The sequence below is a fragment of the Typopeltis vanoorti genome, chromosome 8 (assembly GCF_054136105.1).
Source record: "Typopeltis vanoorti isolate ZY-2024b chromosome 8, IOZ_Tvanoo_1.0, whole genome shotgun sequence".
NCBI lineage: Eukaryota > Metazoa > Arthropoda > Arachnida > Uropygi > Thelyphonidae > Typopeltis > Typopeltis vanoorti.
The window spans coordinates 100,773,196-100,790,731 of NC_143556.1; the positions used below are offsets into that span (position 1 = coordinate 100,773,196).

Genomic DNA, 17,536 nt, shown 5'->3' on the forward strand with positions numbered 1-17,536 from the left:
TGCATATTATAACTATGGAGACTAAAATTAGAAGTTATTAAAAGACATGAAAGGTAATAAGTTCCTAGACAGTGTCTGCTTAAGAAATGAAAGAATCGACCATTAGAACTATTATAAAAAATAAAATTTGCATTATACAGTTCAGCCAAGTAATCCATGATCAATTTCAAGAAAAGAGGTATATTAATAACATACATACATACATACATACATCTTCAAGGCTCACCTTTCCTAATTGGGTTGTGGGGGCCAACAGCTGCAAGAGGAACTTCCAATGGTCACAATCCTCTGCAACCAAGTTCAGGTGTTCTGATAGGATTCCCAAACGTGTCTACTAAAGGTTTTGGATATAATCTATCCAGTGAATCCTTGGCCTTCCACATGGCCTCCCACCCTCTGGCTTGGCAAAGAGGGCCTGCTGAGGGAGTCTCTCTCTTGTAGCATTCTGACCAGGTGTCCGTACCAACGTAACTGTGATCTCTCAACATGGAGAAGCAGCAGTTGAGTATTGAGGGGTTTCCCGAATTGCAGAGCTTCTGACTCTGTTGAGTCTTCTCAGCCACGCAACCATTTGAAGGAACCTCATTTAAGCCACTTCGATTCGTGTCCGCATTCTTTGGTCATTACCCAACTCTCATGATCATAGGTGAGGATGGGGACATAGACTGTATTGAAGACAGCCAGGTTTGCCTTCTGGCTTAACTGCCACTTCAATACTACCGAACAGCCAAGCTCCCGCAATATTGAGCTTGCTAAGCCAATTCGAGTATCTAGCTCTACATCCCATTTTCCATCATTCGTGAATATGGACCCAAGGTATTTAAACTTCTCCACCTGCCTCATTGGGACTCCACTTACATTTAGAGTGCAATGGGATGGTTGTCTTGAGACCACAAATGTTTTAGTTTTGGCTCTGATCTTCATTCCTGCGTCTGCACAAACAGCTACAAACTTATCCAGGATCTGCTGGAGGTCATCTGTGGAAGAGCTAAGCAGAATAGGTCATCTGCAAAAAGCAGACGTCCAATGCTACATCTTCAAATTCTGACACACTCACTGCCTCAGCTGTGCCTATCAATCCAGTCCATAAATATTATGAAAAGGAGGGGTGACAGAAGAACACACCCTTGGCGGAGGCCAATGGAGACTGTGAAAGGTTCAGACTTTGTGCTGTTTACCCTGACACAAAACTCTGCACATTCATACAGGGACTTGATGGCAGCTAATAGTTGGCCATCCACTCCATACTCCTGTACTACTTGCCAAAGCTTATCCCAAGGAGCCCGGTCAAATGCCTTCTTGAAGTCCACAAAACATGTGTAGACATTCTTGGCATATTCCCAAGATTTCTCAAAGACTTGTCTTAAAGTGAAGATTTGGTCAGTTGTGCTTCTACCAGGACGAAAGCCACATTGTTCTTCCTGGAACTTTGACTCAACTATGCTCCTACACCGTCTTTCCAGGCATCCAGCATACTCTTTCCCAGGCTAGCTGAGTAGAGAGATGCCACGATAGTTACGGCAATCCTTCTGGTGTCCCTTCTTGAAGACTGGTATTATTATTATGCCTGTCTGCCATTGCTTTGGTGCTTGCACAGATATCCAAGCGGCCTGACACACTCGAGTCAGCCAGAGAACACCGTCTCGATTTAAGGCTTTTAGCATTTCGGGGGGAATTTCATCATTGCCAGCAGCCTTGCCTGATTTTAGCGATTTTATTGCTAAATGGACCTCTTCTGCTATGAGACTAGTCATTGCCCAGATCTGCACCTCTTGGATGTCCACAACTGTCACCCGGGTTAAGAAGGCTCTCAAAGTATTCCCTCCATCTGTAGAGGATATCCTTCTCAGTTGTTAAAAGTGCACCATCAGAGGCCTTAATTGCCCTTGCTGTGCACGATTTCTTCCCTCGAAGGCGGCAGATGGTCTGCCAGAATACTTTGTTTGCATTTGCATAGGATGAGTCTAATCTTTCTCCAAAGGATTCCCAAGCCTTCTGCTTTGCTGTCTTTACTGCCTCAGCAGCAGCCTTTCGTGCCTCAGCACACCACAAACGCATCTCAGGTGACCTGATCCTAAACCATGTTAGGTAGGACTCCTTTCTTGCCCAGACAGTTTTTTGGACTTCTTGGTTTCACCAAGGTGTCCTTTTCTCACTGCCCGTTGCCACGCCGAGCCACTTTCTGCCACAGCATGAGCGTGCAGAGGCAGTGACAGTTGTTCTCATCAGCTTCCACTCCTCCTCAATATCTGCAGTATGCTTGGGAACCTCTTTGAACCTGGAGGAAATGTCATCTGCAAAATTCTTCCTCACAGCCTCATTTTCTAATACCTCTCATTTCACACAGTATAGCTGCTTAGGCCTACCAGTGTTGATGGTAGCATCTGGTTTCTGAAGCCGTAGAGTGCACACAACAAGATGGTGGTCAGTTGACAGTTCTGCCCCTCTTCTCACACGAACGTCCAACACTGAGGAAAATAGGTCTGCTGAGACTATAAAGAAATCAATCAGAGACCTTCTAGTGTATCCCTGTACAAGGTATATTTATGGACTTCTCAGTGCTGGAAGAAGGTATTCATTATGGACAAGCTGTTAGTACAGCAGAATTCCAATAATTTCAACCCATTCGAGTTAAGGTCAGGGGCGCCGTTAATCCCAACCACACCCATCCATGTCTGGTCATCTGTTCCAACATGCGCATTGAAGTCACCGTACTGATTCCATGTCTGCCACCCTGTCAAAAGCAGCATCCACTTCGTCTAGGAAGGGAGAGTATTCTGACTCCAGATTAGGTGCACAGGCTTGCACCACAGCCAAATCATGGTTTTTCATCTGAAGCCTTAACACACATACCCGTCCTCCCAATGGGATCCACTCAGCAACACAGTCTGACAGCTGGGGCTTATGAGTATCCCCACACTGGCCTGAGCAGACATTGTCAGGCTCACACCAGAGCAGTAGAGCTTCCACTCCTTATCCAGGTCGACAGTTCCAGAGTCTCTCCTCTTGGTCGAAGAAAGCCCGACTAAGTCTAGCCGGTAGCACTTTGCTTCCTCGACCAGCTCCAACTCCTTCCCTGTCAGAGAGATGTTCCAGTTTCCTAAAGCCATAGTCTGGTGCCGTTGTCGTTGCCATTTCCATCCTTTTGCAGAACCATTTCTTTGCGCTGCCCCTAAATACCTCTCCAAATGGGTAGCGGGCCCATTGATGGAGTTTCCTTTAGCAGAGTGCTGAGGAGTGGTGTCTAAGGAGACTGTAACATATTTTTTGAACGGGTCCCTCAGCCTAAAACCCGAACGCGTCCCCTGGTAACCCGTGTGACGGACGATGCAGTATGAACATTTTTTGATGGCCTGATCATGTTATTAATAGCATTAATGGATAAATTAGTGCTGATTTGGATTAAAACATGCAACAACGAATGACGATGTCTTATGCAAGGAAAAAACTAAAATATTGCATACCATAAACTGATTCACGACCAGAAAATGCAGCAGTACAGTTTATGCATATTACACATAATGAACATGTACTAATGTTTATATTAGTTTTCTTAGCATCGTCAAAGCACAAGAACAGTTTGTCACAGTACATGAAACAATAATTTGATATATGCGGTAAATAGAAATTAATATTGGCACAGCAGCTGAACAGGTTAGTCTTCTTTAAGTGCCAAGACACTAATACTATAACAAACTGTGTCAATAAAAGCAAGTTTCATTTGGACACAAAACCCACCGTATTTACAAACGGTTGAGTTTAGAACTACTGTGTGAACAGATTAGCGCCTACTCATATGGAGCTCTCAAAAATAAATTAAAATATCAATGCTCTACACAATGAACTGTGTGATATTTTAAACCCAGAACTGTGGGCATCCTTGTCAGTATCTCCAGCATATTGGCAGATAAAGTCAAAAGCAAGCATCAGAAAAAATTTGACATCCTTCAACATCACAGTGCTATGGAATGAATACAATTACAAAAAGATTGTTGTCAATTTATCATCAGTATCCCTAATCCTAATGGATGAAGTTTTCAGCATTATAAGTCAAGGATATAACTTTGCCATTACATCCAGGTAAGTTCCAAAAGTAAAAATAATGGCATCCGTTGAATGGGGAATATATGACCAAACTCCAGTGATAGCTAGTAACATTCGATTGGATGTAGCCAACATCTTAACCCAATCCAAACCTCCTAAAAACAATATGCCAAAAAAGAAATCAGTGCTTTAAAACAGCTATACAGTAATAACAATATCATAATAACTAAAGCAGAAAAAAGTAATGCAACTGTGGTGATGAATTTAGTAGAATATGAAAGCAAATTGCACATACTTTTACAAGATCAGTCTATATACCAAATCACAGATCGTAATCCTACTAACTCTCAAAAGAATAAAGTTCACAAATTATTGAAGAAAGTTACTTCCTGGCCAAAAGAAATGGGTAACAAACTCAAGCCTTTTCATGTTAAAACATTCAGAATATATGGAACACCAAACATTCACAAACAAGGTATCCCTATGCCCAATTGTAGATAGTATAAACAGTTCCACATACAACCCTGCTAAAGTTTTAGCTAAATTACCTGCCCCCCCTCACAAATAATTCTTCCTCCTTTGTTAAAAATTCTGTTCATCTAAAAAATATATTAGAAATCCATATCTTAAAAAGTTCAGATATAATGATTTGACATTACTTCACTATTTACCAATGTAGCATTAACTGAAACCCATGATTTCCTAAAGTCATATTTCCCCACAGATATTTCATCATCAAATTCCTGACATATACCTTCGAGGGGGGGGCATTACTACATGAAAAGTTACATCATTACTAACTTCCTATCAACAATTTTCCTCCACATTAGTCTGTTATCTGCCAACATTGCAATATTATCAGATCTTATATTTCTGCCTTCTATGGCACTTTTTACTGTATCGATCCACCTACACTTTGGTCTTCCTCTGGGTCTTTATCCTACCATCCTGGTAAAGAATACTTGTTTAGCTAATCTCTCCTCTCCTATTCTGTTTAAGTGGTCATGCCACATGAGATTAGTTCTGCTAACACATTCCTGAATGCTAACAATGTTAAGTTCTTTCCTAATATCTTCATTTTTAATATGATACTGCCATTGATGCTATAACTCAAAATGATGGTACAATATGATGAATTTCCAGATATATTTGAATTATTTAAATTTACAGTGCATGTTGGTTATTTTGCATTGAAATGGAAGATATACAAACAACTAGATGGAACAGCAATTGGCTCCCCCCCATCTCCCCAAAAAAGGCAATTTCTGCATAAAACCTAGGAAACCTAGCTATGATTACAGCCACTCTCAAACCAGTGGTTTGGCTGTGCTTGGCTGATGATGGATCTGCTATCAGGCTACATGGTCCAGACACACTGGATACAGTTTTAGTGCATTTAAATAGCCAGTACCACCCTAAAATCAACTTTGCAATGGAACAGAAAGTTAATGACTATCTACTCTTCCTGATATACTAATCACATGGCTTCCTGATGGCTTATGATCTTTTTTCTGTTTATAGAAAACCCACACATACAGGGAGATATTTGCACAAACATTCACACCATCATCCAGCTCAACAATATGGAATCCTAAAGACAATAACTCACAGAGCCAGAGCAACCTGTTCCATTGAGAATGTTCTTACCATTCAACTCACTTACTTGCATCACACTTTCTTAGCCAATGGCTATAATCCCCACAGAACAGAAAAAATAGTACATACCCTCAGGAAATTCCCTCCATTGCCTATTATACAAGACTAATGCAAAACTGTTACCACCCATACATTCAAAGCACATCTTAAAAGATGTCTAGAGTAATTAATTAATATTAGTTACGTACCATATTTAAACCATATATCATCATCATCATGCTTTTCAAGGATTTAGGCCTAGAGTGGCCTGTTGCAGCCTTAGAAGTTATCATTGAATCTCTTTAGAGGATGTCCTGGTTTTCTTTTTCCTAATCAACTTTCATCCATTCACCTAAGGATAAACTCTCTTCTTTATCATATCTAGAAGTATATGAAGTGCCTTGATCTTGTGACCTGACTTATTACAGACAAACAGGAAGATCTGTTCACATCCTCGTTGGAAAACATAACAAATACATTTAGCACTATCGTTATGGCAAGTCAAGTCTAGCAGACAATGCTTTGAATATCATTGAAATGCCAGGTATGTGGACATTTGGGCATGTCCACATACCTGGCATTTAAAGCATCTCAGTGGATTAGGAATGTACAGTCTCGCAGGACAATTGAGATACCCCCCCCCCACCCTCCTTTAACAGATGTTGGAGGTTTAGGAGTATCCAATATAAAGATGATGTTTCTCGTTGGAACCAGATGACCACGATTTAGGATGAACCTCATACCTATCACCCCCTGATCTTTTGGCTCTGAACACATCTCCTCATCAGGAATATCTAGGAGATCCCATTCTGAGATCATCTTCTATAGGAATTGAGTGTTTTGTGGGGGTGTGACTGTTACTGGTATTCCACCCATTGATGTAGCTCTGAGTAATTTTTCGGAATTTTGTTGACATGTCATTTGTACAAGGACATCACCAGAATGTAGTTTTTTAACTGTTGGGGAGAACCTTCTATTCCTTTTTGAATGAAGACAGATGACATTTTCCCTATTGGCTTTTCACCTGTTGCACAGATGAGTAGAAAAACTGATATATTTGTACTAGTCTTTTTCATGTCTTTTTTTCCCTTAATTTTGTTAACAAAAGGTGTAACAATGGTATCAATAATTGGTTGGGGGCCTCTGAAATGATCGAGGATGAAGGATTCGTGATTGAGTTGCATTTTGTTCAGCGCCAAAGCTCCTCCACCTACTATGGAGCCACACCACATGGATGCTCACTATCCAGCAAGCAATGACTGCACTTGGGAGTGGAACATCAGGGGTTACCCTGGATGCTATATGAGCAAGCCTTCGGCCCTCTGTCCAGACCATGGAGAAGGAGACTTATTGCAGTACCCTTTATCCTTGCAGGCAAGTCCACAAGCTGAATGATCCTGGCTGGGCCATCCAGAACTGGCCTTCAGGGGTCTGAAAGACTACCAAGATCCCTTTTTCTGGATGTCTACAAGTTGCACTGTATGGCAAAACATGGCAGCAAGACATTTTCTTCCAAAACAATCCTGGTTCATCAGCATTAAACACTTGATCGTCCACCATCTTCAATAATTTTGGCTAACTTCTCTTGAAACTTTTTGGCTGCTGCAACCTCGCCTGTAATCTTCACGTTACGAAGTGCATTCCTTTTTAAAAACCAGGTTAGCCATCCTTTGCTAGCCAAAAATTCCTTATCGGCCTGGGAAGCAGAAGTAGATGGCTCCAATTGCGTCATCTGTTCACAAAACCGAAGAGCTTTTTGTTTAATTAAATAACCACTTATAGGAATTCTTCTTTGAGTTAATTCTTTAATCCAAATTATGAGCGCTCGTTCTGTTTTTTTCAAATAAAGTATCTCTTGAGTACAATGATAATTTGGCAGTTAGTTTTGTGCCAGAAATGACAGATTTTCTTATTTGGACTTCATTCTTTTTAATTGCTCTTATAGTAGATTCACCTAAATTAAAATGTTTACCAATCGCCGTAGATCCCTCTTTTTGCTAAGCGGCATAAAATTGCAATTTTCATTTCCCAAGAAATTGCTTTTCTTTTCTTTTCATTTTTTTTTTTTTTTTCTCCATTGGGCCAAATTAAATCTTTAAGAAAATTTAGACACGATAATGAAAAGACAAACACTTACTCACATGCAAAATTAAACTTCATGGACGCTCACTGTTTTCACATTATGCCAGAATGTGCTGAAACACGCTGTTCATTATGTACAATGGGGTAACCCCGAATTTGCATGAAATATGCACCGCATAACTTCAAAACTGTATAAAAAAGATACGCATAAAAAGAGACCCGAGTGTATATGTATATATATTGTGGACTGTCATGGGTTTTGTCAGAATATTGATGATATCAGAATTCTGCTGCAGAACCCTGATATCAATATTTTAAAAACATTTAAAACACAACGAAGATCCCACCTCAAGGAATTTCACTGTTGTTCATAAGAACAGAACTAGAGATGGTTCTGCTTGTGATGGAGTAGCAATTTGCTTATCTATGGGATTTCTTATTACAGTTTATTCTGTATGTTTAACACTGGATTATGAGTTAAATGAGATCAAACTTGATACTCCTATATTGCAACTGCTTCAGCACATACTTTTCATGGGTATCTTTAATAAATAAATTCTGTGTGATGATACAGAGTTTCCCCTTTATACCGGAGTTCATGGCACCATCTAGTCCCCACAAATTTTATCCGGGCTCCGGAACCGGCATAGGCTGACGAATCAGACCTATGGCTGGGTCAGTATTCCTGACTGTAATCCGTGTGTGTCCTCAGACCAGTTTGCCTGCATGCGGAATGAAAAACACCAGATAAACTGGCAAAAAAAAACCCTGCTGTCCATGCCCAAGGCCGGCTAACTTGGCTATGGCTGAGGAAGATCCTTGAGCTCCTCACGTCGTTGATGAGAATCGAACCTAGGACACTCCTTCCCCAGGCATATGGTTGCAAAGCGCAAAGCCACTAGGCTAACCGCATGGACTGGTATCTTTAATGTACACAACACTCTGTGGGATCACGCCAGAGAGGAGGAGAGAAATTGCACCTGCAAGTTGTGTTATTATGAATAGACTGGAAGATATGCCCGCATTCATCTGGTAGTTTAGCAGCTCAAACACTCACAGAAAATGCCCTTCTTAGGATTTCAAAATTTAAGCCTAATCGTTTCCACTTTGGTTTGCAGGAATTTTATTTATATAGTTACAATGTAAATTATAATTAATAAGAAATTATATTCTTGTTTTCATCCTATATATGGAAACAGATGACTTCAGATCAAACCTGCACTAGTATTCGATAATGCACAACAGAGATCCTTGCAGATATTGTGTATATTAGCATATATTATGGGTAGTATCTCCACCTAACTAGACTTAGGGAGAAACTGAGACCTAGATCAATGGTGGAAGTCATTCTTCCATGTATAAGTATGGGAAAGTGGTGTATGAACATAAAATACTCTGGAAATAGTTTTGTTTAGTATAATTTTCTTTGTAAATAAGTGAAGAAACTTACTACAGCTATTGTTTATAAAGAGTTAATAACATAGTGAAATGCCATTTTCCTGCTTATATATACAAACAAGATTAAATCCCACTAACAAGGCTTCCATGAAGGTCAAAACTAGTTTGTATAATGATCATTCCTATAATACATAGCAATATAAATGCCAGAAATGAAGTTTTTTGTGCATATGATATGTGAAGCCAACTGCTGCAAATGCAAGTAAACTACTGTGATGTATGGTTCTTTTGATTTGTGACTCCCCAGGAAAGATTGTAAACATATACAGCACATTAATAATGTGCAGGGCTAAGGATTTTTATTATCATCATTTTTTCCCATAATCTGGAAACTCAGCTCTAGAGATAATCATGGAACTTTTACAAGCAACTTCAGGACCTCTAAAAATGGACTGTGGTCTTACATGAAATTCATCTCCCACCTAAAGACATCCATGCCCACAGCAACTTGCATGTATTACTGAGAGAGAGAGAGAGAATGTTAGCCACTTCACACCCATGCTTGGGTAAAGGATAAAAACAAATGCAGTTTTGTGTTAAGTGTAATTCACTTTATTTTGAATACCTGTGTGCACATTACAATTTTATCCAGTGTTAACAATGATGTCTTGTAATAGACAAAATATCGGAATCATTCAAATGTCATTTAATTCATTCTTATGTGCTGCCTTCATTCCATTAAATCATCAATGACCACCTTCAACTAGGATTTTAATGTACATCTGTAAAACAAATTTTTGAACACTGAATTTTTCAATGAAGAGGAAGGGAATGGACTTTAGTACAACAACATGAATAGGATTTGAGGTCAATGACTGATAATTTATGTATTATTATTATTAAGTATACTCCTCCAAAGCTTTGTAAAAGTCAGAGAATAACTTCCTTTTTTTTTTTTTTTAAGCCCATGTTTTCTTTAACAATGCAGTTATATCGAATGGAATGACTAAATAAATTGATGGCCACTAAACTTTAATTCTCTGTTCTAGCTTCACTACCTACTTGCAAATTCCCATTAATATGATATTCTGCTTGCAACGTCTTCATCCATAATGCATAACAGTACACTTAGAAATATTAACATATTTACCAAATCACCTCTTAAAAGCAATATTCCAAAACACAGCAGCACTAAAAAAGTTGCACAATAAAAGGATTGTCAAAATCAAAGCTGGTAAAGATAATACTACAACTGAATCAAACAAAATAAAACAAAATAAAATATAATAGACAGAGTAGCTAACATGAGAGCAAGATGACTTAATCAAAAACTATCTTAAAACATACTGAAGCAACTTATTAAACAAAATATATCTATTTTCTGCAGCTATTTTATGCCAGAAATATTAAACATTTTAATGCAAGAAGAGCAGGAAAGAAAAAAATTATTGCTCTAAATATATAAAAACAGAAGATTCAGAGAGAATTAAATTAACTCAACCATTTGATTTATTGTATTACAATGCTGTTTGGCAATATTCCGTATCTAGGTTCATTAAAAATAAAAAAAAATCTAAGTAACTTACAATGAAGACTTTTCATCCTCTTTGCTCTTCTTTTCTTTCAAAACAATGTCAACTTCTGCTCGAACTTTCTGTTCCTTCTGTAAATAACTAATTTCTTCACTGCAAATAAATAAAAATAATTATGTTACAAATATCCATAACTGAAGATGATATCCATAACCGATTCTTTCAAGTATTTATCATCTATTCCATAATTAACTTCAACACCTATTTATGATTTAAAACTGAATATAACAAAAACTGCGAGTACTATGTTCAATATGAAATCAGAATAGCCAGCCTGGTTGGCCGAGTGGTTAGCATATCTGCTCTCCAGCCAAAAGGCTGCGGGTTCAAATTCCGCTATGGGCATGGATGTTTGTGATTGTCTGTGAAAAGACAAGTGATAGTGACAGACAGTAGATGGCATTGGTGTAGATGATGTAGTTTGCTGTAGTTGGTGGATTGAGTGATGGAAATGGAGAGTTGTAGAGTAGGCACCCTCCCTTGATGAGTCCTTTGGACTACCTGGAGGTGTCACATAGTAGTAGTGATAATAATAATATGATATCCCCAAGTAAACCGAGAATGGCAATTCAAGTTAAAGATGTTACTAGGCACACCAATTTCAGATATTTTAAATTTCAGTGCACACTGTTTTCAAACAATGCTTGTATTATTACCACCACAAAACTAATTCACTATGGAGTTGAAAGATCATTCATTACATGTCTAACCTCAACAGGTAACATATCATGCTTTTAAATTCACTCATGTAAGGTAGCATTTAAGACTGTTGCACCAATCAATGATTCTCATTAATTGGTACACCACCAGCTTGTTTTAATTTTGGAGAGCAAAAGTAGCATGAAAGGACTGATTTCTGAAGTCAGATTACTAAATGCTTTGGAATTTATGTATAACAACACATTTTTAAACTTCAAAAATTCACTGTTAATACAAATTAACAGTAAATACTCACTGTTAATGTTTTGCCAACCTTTTGTGAGTGGTAGTGTTCTAAAAAAAACATCAAGAGCACCATTAATTCCACCACAACATTCCTATTAAATGTGTAGTGAATGCTCATTATCATCATTGGACTAACATGAATCCAAAATATTCATCAAGGAGAGTATTAAACTATCAAACACAATGCTAAAAAACGATTTTTTTTTTAAATTAAAAAAAAAAAAAAAAAACTCACCACATAGGCTAGGCCAGCGTTTCCCAAACTGTGGGCCACGTCCCCCTTGGGGGTCGTAGGTTTTGTTGGGGGGGGGCATGAAATAATGAAAGCAAATTTAAAATGTTTTAAGACTAAGTAGATTTTTTTATTTTAAAAGAAACGTATTTAACTTTTATTATTTATTATTTCTTTTTTGTTATTTTTTATATTTTAATGAAAAAATTCACACATTGGTGTTGTTCACAAACTTTGCTTCCTGCGTATTTCGGCGCTTAATGAATATTAATAAATATTGCTTATTCACATGTTTCGTTTCAAAGCAGTGGTTAATTGTATTTATTTCGAATGCTCTCCAGGGAAGCTCCAAATCTTCCTGTCCCTTTCATCACGCGTTCGTAATCAGGGACTGTTGATATTGACTTTATATACATATCAAAACTCGTTTTATATTATTACTGTCATCCGAGCTAGTTTTCTGTTACTTCACACATGAAAAAAAGCTTAAACAAGTTCATGTGGGGAAATAGTAACTCGCTTGCAGTGGTAAACAACATGCCCTCCCTAACAGCCACTATACTGCAGAGGCAATAAAAACAAGTACTTTTATTATGCCAGTGAATAAGGTATGAGGAGTCTGTGTAATATATTTCTCAACAAATAGTGCAATTAGAGACAACTGTGATAAAAACACTAATTAATGAATCACATGTCCCCTCATACAGAAACTATGCTGTATAGGCTGAAACAAAACCATATGTTGCATGGGCAAACACAGTAACTAAAAACTATTGCTATTAATTAGATGTGTGTGAGTTCGATTTCCCAAGGCAGCAATAAAATTCAACCGAACGTGTTAAAATTCGTAAAAGTGTTAAAACTAAGTAATATATATATATATATATAATGAATGTTATGGCAGTTTCACATGGAATTCGGTTCAAGAGAGTTAGCATTTCAACTGAATTGTCAGCTATGCTTTTATCTTTCGGTTGCGCGATCGTTTGTTAATACCGCACCAATCATGTGCACGTTTTAATAACCTGCCTTTGCTGTCTGTTTCGCGTTAGGCTTAATTACCTTAAAAGGAGAAAAGTCACAAAAGAGAAAAATGTTCCTGGTCCGAGGATTCCCTTATTCAGGTAATATTCACTAATTTCATGTTATCAGTCTGTGGTGTGCCAGTATCGGTAAGTGGTGATATTATTTGATCTATTCTACGTTAAAAAAATTAACCCTGAGATGGATAAGTAGCTGATAAAAAATAAAAAAAAAATTCCCACGAACAATCAGAAACAGAAACAGACTCAAAAAAAAAAAAAAAGGACAGTATTTCATATTTTACCAGAACAGCTCGCATCGTCTTCAGAACCAAACGGTAAGAGGCAAAAAATGTAATATATGCATTTGATTTTTGCAATATTCACTGTGTATGTTTTGTATTGAATATAAATACAATAAATATTATAATAATATCTCTCTCTATTACGATTTTTTGAGGGGGGGGGGGGCAATGAAATATTTTAATTTTTGCAAAGGGGGCCCTGACATTCAGAAGTTTGGGAAGCACTGGGCTAGGCAATGCATAGTGATCATCACCACCCCTAGGAGAGAGAAAAAAAAAAATCTTCCAAACTTTCTTTCTCATATAACTTTTATGGAGGATCTCTTCTTCCACTCCTGTCTTTCTCCACTCTATTAAAAAATCACTTCTGTATCTGGAGCAAGCTTCCCCAGTCACCTTTCCCTTATTATGTTAGGCTCGACTCATCATGACCTACATAGCCTATCTTCATATAAACTTACTTAATATTCTAAAAAGACAGTCAATCCTATCTGCACAGGCTGCTATTTTTTTTTTTTTAATTTAAAAAAAAATCATTTTTAGCATTGTGTTTGATAGTTGAATACCCTCCTTGATGAATATTTTGGATTAATTTAAGTCCAATGATGATAATGAGCACTCATTACACATTTAACAGGAATGTTGTGGAGGAATTAATGGTGCTCTTGATGTTTATTTTAGAACACTACCTCGGCTCATCATGACCTACGTAACCCAACTTCATATAAACCTACTTAATGTTCGAAAAAGACAGTCAATCCTATCTGCACAGGTTGCTATGTCTGTTAATTGCAAGCATTCTCAAACTGCTTTGTCTCTTTTACAGAATGAACTTCTGCATCATTAAAGATATTACAGAGAATGTCTGCATCCCAGATGGGATTTGACCCCACCAATTTATCTCAATCATATTACCCCTCCTCCTCCTCTATCCATCAGGTTTTGCAGATAAGATAGATCTAACACTATCTGAGTTACTTTCCTCTAGATCCTTTTCCAAATCTCTTCAAATTCCCAAAAACTAAATAAGCATGGTAATTTATATGCACATGATCAAGGTCATATAGAAAAGAATTCTAATCTAATTATCATAGTCACCATATTATCTATGCAACATGTCACCTAAATTTCATGTCCTTGTCTATATTTACTTCTGGGGCCCCATCATCTTTACTGCTAGTTGAATACATCTCTGCCAGTTGAATACCCGGCATCTCAACCTTGCCTTCAAAATTTCAAACAATGAATGGACATCACACTCATCTGTCCCCTGATCATCTATTCAAATCCCCTGAAGAGGAACATCAGTTGATGCTCTCCAAGAGAATTAACTATCAATCTCCACATAATGCTTTCAGACTGTTTGCAAATCTCCTCCAATTTCACTACTTTCTTTACATCCAGAGTACTTAAGGTTCTAAACAACTCTATGATCAAGTAATCAATAAATAGCTCAGCCATACCTTGATTTTAACGATTTCATCATTAAAATCAAGATATGGCTGAGCTAATTATTGAATTAGCTCAGTTCCAATTAAAAATTTCATTAATCACAACGAATTGCTTTCTGAGGTTATGAGAAGTAGAGCTGAAGCTGAAATATTAAAATATAACTTCCTCCTTAAAAGTCACCTGCTTAGGTCATTGAGATCAGAAAGAGCAGAATGCAACCTGATAAAAGCAAAATGTAGAAACCATTCTAATTTATATGGATGGGAAAGAAGAAACTTGGTCACATTTATCTCGAAGAGCTGTGGATTGTATTCCTTGGAAAACACATAAGATAGCAGGCTGTTCCAGAGGGCATAAGTGTAAGGAAGGAACAAAGAGGAAGAGAAATTTGTTCTGTGAGTTTGGAGATGCACTGTGAGGAAGTGTTGATTAGTAGTTGAATGTAATTGAATGAATTTTGACAGAGAATGGTGGATGTTATTGATTCTAAGTGCAATGGCCATACAAATATTTGCAGAAGATACAAGTTGTGGAAGTCAAGCAGCAGTGTGAAAGTGAGTGAATGGGGCTGAGCCCCATTCACTCACTTTCACATAGCCCCAGATATGTGGGCAATATTCAATGGTCAGATGGATTTGTGATTTATATAAAGTTAGTTGTTTGGAGTTAAAAAAAAAAAAAAAAAAAAAAAAAAAGGAGGAAAAAACTCATTTTTTTTGAAGGCAGAAGAGGTAATATTTGTAAAATGTTTATGCCAGGAGAAATTTGAGATGAGTGTTATCTCAAGAAGATAAATCATATCATGTATGAGGATTTGAATATTGTCAAAAGTAAGGCTGGAAGAGGATTTTTTTTTGTGTAAATAAGACAGAGTTGGGTTTCACTTGCGTTGAAATTGACCAGATTATTATCCTAATTATACAAATCCCACTGTTGAATGTTTTGGAGAGCTGTATTTAAAGTAGTAGTGGTTAAGGTCGTTCAGATTGTCCTGATTTGGACATTGCTGGGTTTATTAAATGAAAGGGAGGAATACAATGTGCTGTCATCAGCAAAACTATATATATTGGGTTGAATATCTGCTGAACTAGGGTGGATGAGAAAATAGAGCCTTATGGGAACCCTGCATTGGTTGTATACTAACAAGTGAGGAACCATCCACCATCACCTGAAGTGAGCATCCAATCAGAAAGCTGGAAGTGCATCTGCAGAAGTCAGGGTGACCAAATGATGGTGTTACACCCTGATACCTTCACTATGTGGAATTTTCAGTTATCATGGTGTAACATGAAGAGATAATAAAATAAAACCCCTGTATAAAAGCTAATAGATGAATTATTTAAAAGAAAGAAAAATATTCTTGCATCCAAGTAAAATATATAACAAAAAAAAAGGTGTTTGTTGAACTAACTAATAAAAGAAGGAATGTATTACAGTTGTGATATGAAAAAATTAGCTAAGTAAGACAGAAAGGATTAGTTATAAGAATTGTATGTGAGAGGCTAGAGATTAAAATATTAAGTAAATTCTTAAAAATTTGGAAGGGGGATTAATTTAGAGGCTAGCAAAAAGAAAAACAATAGACTATCGCTCAGGGTCAATTCCTGGATTTGAGACATCATCACGGGCTCGCCGACCAAAGGATGTTTGGCAGAAAAACGCCACCCTAATTGGTCGGTGAAGTCGAATCAAGTAAGGGGCAGAGAAAAGAAATTAAAGAAGGTGCCGTTAGGAGTCAAGGTATAAAAGGGTTAGAACCCCCCCCCCCCCACGAGGCTTTTTTCTTGGATAGTTTCTTCACGAGCTCCTTCGTAGAGGTTTCACGTGGTTTTCCTGAGTGGCAGGATTGGAGTTATCTCTGTCGTCACAACAAGGAAACAAAAGTGAGCGGGATTTCAATTCTGTATTTCCTATGGTAAGAAACGAGGAATGCCATTTAGCCAAAGGAAAGAAGGTATTGTCTAAGTGTTTCATCATCCAGTGACAACTATGAGAAAGGAAAGTCTGTAAAGAAGTCGGTGTCCACGTGGCGAGTTTCACAGCCATGGTATAGATGATTCTAAAGCGTGTTCTTAATTCAAGTACGAAAAGTAAAGATCGCATAAGCACAGTTTAATGCCAAAAGAACTTAGGAGTGACCGATTATAGGAGAGATCATACCAGGATAGTTCAATCGGAAAAAGGGTAGAGGCCAATATAGAAAACTCAAGAGAAAAAGGTACCGTAAAAATCTCGTGTTAACTGAAAATCGTCTGTAATTGTAATCGTTATTCTATTACTGAACTGTTGAAGAGACTAAGGAAATTTATACTAGGACTTTAGTACATGACTGATTATAATGAGAATATGCTTGTTAATATTAATATTATATAAGTAATTATGTGTCCTGAGAATTATGCATGTGTATTGTAACGTATAGGAAAGTTTTAAATGTCAAAGTTATGTGTTAGTACAGTGAAAGGATAAGTTAATCTACATAGTTTTGGATAGTTAAATAGAGTGAATTGATCACACATGTCCATGTGCTACAGCATATAGTGTATATTCCGACTAATATAGGGTTAACTAAGGTGTTAATTAGATCTGGGATTATACATATGATTGTATGAGTTGAATTTGTTATGGCAGCATGATCGCAATACCCATATAGGATCATAGCCAAATTACTTGTGATAAGCTAATGTTATTTCGTAAATGTTTTGAATTGAATTAGTATTGAATTGAATTATAATAGAAATTGAATTGTACCATGCTAATGAGTTTAATAAACCTTTGTAAATTGATAAAACAATTGTCTGAAATTGCTGCCCAATGCACCACTTGAAAAAC

The 17,536-nt window shown here is 37.3% G+C and overlaps 1 protein-coding gene across 5 annotated transcripts in view; it reads right to left on the reverse strand.

The window, feature by feature from the left end:
- rad50 (DNA repair protein rad50) overlaps window positions 1-17,536 on the reverse strand; it is a 664,851-nt gene that overhangs the window by 365,757 nt on the left and 281,558 nt on the right. For all 5 annotated transcript variants that reach the window (XR_016548684.1, XR_016548685.1, XM_090396855.1 and 2 more), the window contains exon 18: window positions 10,746-10,844. Coding sequence is in view for 3 of the 5 variants with exons in the window: in XM_090396855.1 (XP_090252981.1) it covers window positions 10,746-10,844 (99 nt within the window). In the remaining 2 variants the exon portion in view is untranslated. The remainder of the gene's footprint in view (window positions 1-10,745; window positions 10,845-17,536) is intronic.